A 6000-nucleotide genomic window follows, 5' to 3' on the forward strand; every position below is an offset into this window, starting at 1 on the left:
TGCTGATTTCAGGACTGTTTTGTACCCCTGCTGATCATACGACTGCTGTCGCAGCCAGGCGACCTGTTTTGGGGCTGTTTTCAGCCTGCGTTTTTTGTAGTTTTGCCATCGCCTGCTGCCTACGCACCCTCTGCTGCCTGCGTTTTTCATCTGCAGCTGCTAGCGACAATTTACTACCTGTTTTCTCCAGTTTACAGCCTGCGTTTTGCTGATTCAGCGTCTCCCGTGGCTGGGTGACTGTTAATTCAGGCCGTTTTTGCTGTTTTTGGCAGTTTTTGACTGATTTTTTGACTTTCTGCAGTAGATTTTGTCTTCTATTGATCAGATTTTGGGTTATCTTGCATGTGAACTCTCATTTTTTTGTAGTCTGTGCTTGTGTTTTGGCTGTGTTTCCTCTCTAAATTCCATCTCTTCTCTACTTCTCTTCTTATCCTCTCCATATGGCTCCTCCGTGCACTTCCCCTGATGATAAGTTGCATGAGACATCCTTGAGATTACAGGGGCGGCTTCCGGCACATTATGGAGGTGAGGCTTATGTAGCTTCAGAGAGGGGTGACGGGAAGAAGAAGTCGAAGGCCCAGTGTTACCACTGTGGCAAGAAGGGACATTTGCAGAAGGACTGCAAGAAGTTAGCGGCTTCCAGGAAGAAGGAGCAGAAGACGAAGCGGGATGCTGACTCTACCGATAAGTCCTCTCCTTCATCAGACTCCGACTCCGCTCCTCCGACCAAGGTGAAGTCCAAGGTGCGAAAGGGCTCCTCTTCTTCGGATCGCGGGAAGGGCTTGGTGGCCCCTTCCTCGGCTGCTTTCTAGTGATGGTGATGAGGTCATCCCTCACGACTCTCTTGTGCCAGAGAGGGAGTGTGAGCGGGTGTTCAGATGGGGCAACCGCGCCTCATCTATATTTTTATACAGGTGCACAGGTTCCAGAGAGGGACGTCCCTGACGCATCGACTTCAGTCTGGCAGAATCAAATCCTGGAGCTGGGATTGACATCCAGGTTCATGATGAGCTGGTTCTCTGACAAAGAGCGGGAGGCTTTCGTCTAGAGCTCACATGAGGGGACACTTTGGTGGTTTGGCCAAAGGCGGGGAATCCATGGTCACCTATGTTCAGAGGCATTTTTGACAGGATGGTCTTGTATGCTCCTGCGAGACATTGGTGATGGACACAGAGACATGCTATGATCTTCTCTATTTTCAGGTGTTTGGTACGATCGACATCGACATTAGGTTCTCTCCGAGGCACCTTGGTGGTGGCTTGATCACCCACTGCTTGGGTATCCATGGTTCTACTTGGTGGTTCTATGTTGTATAGTTTCTGATCCCTATTCATTGTACTATTGTATTGTATCAGATCACTCATGATCTGAGAGAGGGTGTTAGCAGAGTATTTGTCAGCTCATGTGTGAGTCTGAGCTTGATCTGGGCTGGGCATTTTTATTAGGTATTTTAGGTATTTTTCTGGTGTGGCATTTTATGCCAGTGGAGCATTTTATGCACCAGTCGGCCAGCATTAAATGCTGTCCGACCAGCATTATTGCTCCCCACTTTTTCAGCCTATTTATACTCAGTGGCTCCTCCTCAGTCAGTCACTTCATCTTCACCATCTGCAGACTCTGTGGAGAGAGGAGCCAGTGCCAGTGCCCACGCAGCCAGTGACTCACTGTTGTATGCGACTGTCTCGTGTTCAGATATATGGATTCCATTTCCCGTGCATACATCTGAGTTCTCATCTGTATCGTGTTCTTTCTTTTCTCTTTTTGTCTTGTGTTTCAACAGTTTATTTCAGCACATGTTTATGCTTCCACCGCTGCTCCACTTCTGACAGACCCTTCCAGCAGGAGACAACATCAATGATTGTGGATTTGTTGTCCCCTTGTAATTTGAAGGGGGGTTCCTAGGATCGTGAGCAATTTCTTCATTGATGAAGTACTTTGACGAACTTCATCAGCATTGGCACTCCTACTATCACCCTCCAATCCATTCCGTCTTTAGCCTTCAACCACATCCAAGATTTGAGAGGGGATGTTAGCAATCATTTGTGTCTTGCACAATTATTTCCTACCTATGGGCCTCAATCTAAGTCAAACAAGCACATTAGAAGCTCTAACATCCTATATGTTTGTCATTTCATGTGTTTTGACAAAGGATGCAGCTCTTTCTAGTGCATGCACTTCAGTTCATTTCTTTTCCTATCAATTTTAGTGTATTCACATTGGTTGTCCCAGTTATCCAACTCAGTGCATTTCTTTCTCAACTTTTCCAATTGGCTATCCCAGTTGTCCAACTCAATGCATTTCTTTCTCAATGCACTCCTACTACCACCCTCAAATCCATTCCATCTTTAGCCTTCAGTCACATCCACGATTTGAGAGGGGATGTAAGCAATCATTTGTGTCTTGCACAATCATCTCCTACCTGTGGACCTCAATTTGGGTCAAACGAGCACATCAAGAGCTCCGACATCCTATATGTTTGTCATTTTATGTGTTTTGACAAAGGATGCAGCTCTTTCTAGTGCATGCACTTCAGTTCATTTCTTTTCCTATCAGTTTTAATATATTCGAATTGGCTATCCCAATTATCCAACTCGGTGCATTTCTTTCTCAACTTTTCCAATTGGTGACCAATATTTCTTGATTATTTTATTACTATCAATCAACTAGGCCTAGATTTATACAATCATAAAGTTTTTATGGTATTTGGCTATTTATAGCTGCCCCACTAGTGGCTAGTCATTCATTTTGTTTGCATGCCCTCAACACCCTTCATCAACCACTGATCTCCTCCAACATCTAGTGCTTCCTTTATCATCAACTTCATCCACTGTCCTCACTGATACTTTGGCTACATGCAAAAACTGATTAATCCCACATTATATTCAGCATTCTTTTGGAGTTCAGTGCAAATTTTTTTCTTTTATTCTCTTCTTTCATTGCAGTCTTTGTCTTCCCTTCTCACTTTGTATTCATGTTCTTCTTCCATTGTGCACTTTCGCATAAAGAAGGTAAAATTAAGCCCTTGAGTCTTTTTCAAGGGACTCCCTAACCACCCTAGCCTAAGGGAGTGACCCCACCACCTAATCACTAAATGACCGAAGACTATGCAAACATTGCCAAAGCCCATTTGGATGTCCAAGGATGTAACACTCCCCCATTCAAAATAAATCAACTCATGAGCGAGCAAACCAACTCCCATGTTGCCTTTCCCTCTGGTCTATGTTTTCACTTAACTAAATAATTGGAAACAAAGTCATAAATGTTTTCACTTTGCATGTCAAACCATCTCATCTATATTGTGAAATTCCAATATTAGATAGTGTAGATGCAACTTAAAAGAATTGGATCAGGCACAAAAGGACGGCTTGAGATTGTAACTAGAACAAGGTTCAAAGCTTGCCTATGTGCCATGTGGGGAGCTAGTCAAGAAGAAAGACAACTTGCCAATTGCTTAGTTGGCAAGCATATCAGAAAGTCAGCCTTTCAGTAAGCTAGTTGTATGTCCAGGCCTCCGGGCATTCTGCATCACATCAGTCTATTGTTTGCTCATTTGCTCAAGCATCATGCAGTAACACTTGATGAATGTGAGTGATTAATCCAGTCTGATAAAATGGATTGTCTATCAAATGAGTCATATTTTTGCTATTGCTCCCCTTGCACAAAGTGTTGGTAAATGAAGTGATTCAGTTGGAGATGTAATTATTAGAATGAGATTCAAGGCCTTCCTATGTGGAAGAACAGTTGAGAAGAAAAGCAACCGGCCAGCTTCTGAGTTGGCAAGCATGTCAGAAAAAGCCAGCCTTTCATCGAGCTATTTTTATGTTTGGGCCATTGGGCTCATTTGCTCATGCATTCACACGGTAACCTTAACAAATGTGAGTAACTAGTACAGGCTAATAAATGCATAACCAGCTAAATGAAACCTATTTCCTCTTGCTCCCCTTGCACAAAATATGCGTAAATGAAAGTGTATTTCAGTTCGAGATTTGAGTTCAAAATTATTGTATATTCTGCACACTTGTCCTTCACTTCTTCAGGCAAATAAGGATGCTATGTGAGTTGTGATGATGCACACTTACACATTCTTTGTTTGTGCACGGTGCAGTTATTTTTTGTTCTTAACAGCAGTGACAGGGCAGCTAGGCTTACGGTTATCATATCAAGAACATGCAATCGAGCACATAAAATTGTGTTTGAACATATCGTTAAGCACACCTTGTGCCTTCGCTACTCCCAAAAGTTAAAAAGAAGTCATCTCTCAATTTGCTCTGATAGTGGTTGTGCCATAGCCGCTCTTTTTGGATCAATAAAACCTGGTTTACGCCCTCTAACCTCGGCCATTGCCATCCCTAAGATGCAGAAGCATTTTACTCCACCTCATTATTGAACAAGCTTCTCTAAAACACCGGTACCTTGACATCAAGAGGATTGACTGCGGCTGCCTTGGTGGAGACGAGGACGTCAGAGCAGCCGAGGTCCGGAAGTTTCTCGTTTGTGCGGATTTGAAGCACTTCGGGCCCTCCGAAGCGTGGCAGAACAACGGCCTTGCAGCTGAAAAGCCTTTCCTGTGACGAGCATGGAGAGCTGAGCAGCGATGCATTTCTTGGACGCCTGCGCAGGGAATGCAGGAAAGCCATCGCTGCCGTTAGGAAGATGAATCGATGGAGGAACTGCCTTGTCTGATTGTCATTCCTTGATGAGGATCGATTGCCGAAGGACGCCGCAACGAGCCTGGTATTTCCTTCGCTGTGTCGATTTAAGTTTGAGATCTCTATCAAGAGCCAAGTGAGCCAAGTGTCTCCCTCCGACGCTCCGTGTGTAAATTGAACTCGTCATCTACTGAAAACCTTGGAATGTCGACTTCTGTGCCTCTTTGGAGTGACTTCACATGCCACGCGTGGACGTGCAAGACATTCTACAAGTCCTCTTGATCAAAGTCATGGTGTGTGGCACATGTCGTTTCATTTCGAGAATATACTTGAAAAGTCTCTAGCTTTTATAGATTTAGCCTTTCCATATGGGGTGCCTTATATGCTTCAGGTCTATGCACAATCAATGTGTATCTAGCCTTTCCAAATGGGGTGCCTTGGTACCTTTCACAATTTAGAAAAAAAACTCTAAACTACAATTCTAGCTTGAGCATACGAATGGTTGGATAACTTCACATCTCTATAGGCAAGGTCTCATTAATATTTCTCTGTTCCCAATAAACAAAAAGAAACAAATTTGCACTCTCTAAAGATATTAGTAAGCAAACTCAAAACCAAATGTGTGACCTCTCAAAATCTAGAGTAACTACCACTCATCCTAAATGGCCCCATTGGGACTTTTTGGAGTATAAAGCTATCATGCTTGTATCTACAAGTTTGTACTTCTTCGTTATGGCTCTCTATGGTTTGTAACCCTATCTTTGAGAGGACATGGGTTTGATTTTCTCTTCTTCAACTCCCCATAGGTCAATTTTCGGTCTCCCAAAGGTATTTGGACCGATTAGGGTCAGTTTTGACATTGTATCTAATAGTTGTTGTGAGCACTTAGAGCTCCACTATGTGGTCTCCAAGATCCTTTTAAGCATCCTTTACCCATTCTTTCACTTTTCCAATTAGCTTTAGTCGTTCCTTAGGGTCAAGATACTCATCACCTTTGCACTCTGATATTTGCTAGTGGTCTTAGGGGTTGAGGTTGGTACCTTTAGATCAGTGATTGCTCATTGTAAGAGAGTGGAAAGATAGTAATGGGGAATAATAATAATTATATTGGCTAGTATTTAAGGTGTAAGGGACTTTAATTTTTTCGCTTTCAATAATACAAAAGTCTCTTCATATTTTCTTCTCTCTCAACTTTCATGGTTTCATTCTCTCTCACTACCTTCTTCTCTCCATTTCTAGTCTTTATCTCTCCTCTTCACGCTCCTCTCTCTTTTATATGCTTATCTCTCTTTCTCTCTCTCTCCAATTTACTCTTTGACCATCTCCAATGTATTTGTCCAGAAGAAGCAAG

At 43.0% G+C, this 6000-nt stretch overlaps 1 protein-coding gene across 2 annotated transcripts in view; it reads right to left on the minus strand.

Moving 5' to 3' along the window:
- LOC148015111 (GroES-like zinc-binding alcohol dehydrogenase family protein) overlaps window positions 1-4834 on the minus strand; it is a 65161-nt gene extending 60327 nt beyond the window's left edge. Inside the window, exon 1 of one of the 2 annotated variants that reach the window (XM_087665965.1) lies at window positions 4413-4834. In XM_087665965.1, coding sequence (XP_087522091.1) covers window positions 4413-4637 — 225 coding nt within the window. In that variant the 5' untranslated portion in view covers window positions 4638-4834. The remainder of the gene's footprint in view (window positions 1-4412) is intronic. The other variant, XM_087665964.1, reaches the window with a different exon arrangement.
- Window positions 4835-6000: the final 1166 nt, after the last annotated feature.

This window comes from Lygodium microphyllum, chromosome 24, assembly GCF_053477565.2.
Source record: "Lygodium microphyllum isolate KBCC chromosome 24, Lygodium_microphyllum_v1.1.10, whole genome shotgun sequence".
NCBI classification, from domain to species: Eukaryota; Viridiplantae; Streptophyta; class Polypodiopsida; order Schizaeales; family Lygodiaceae; genus Lygodium; species Lygodium microphyllum.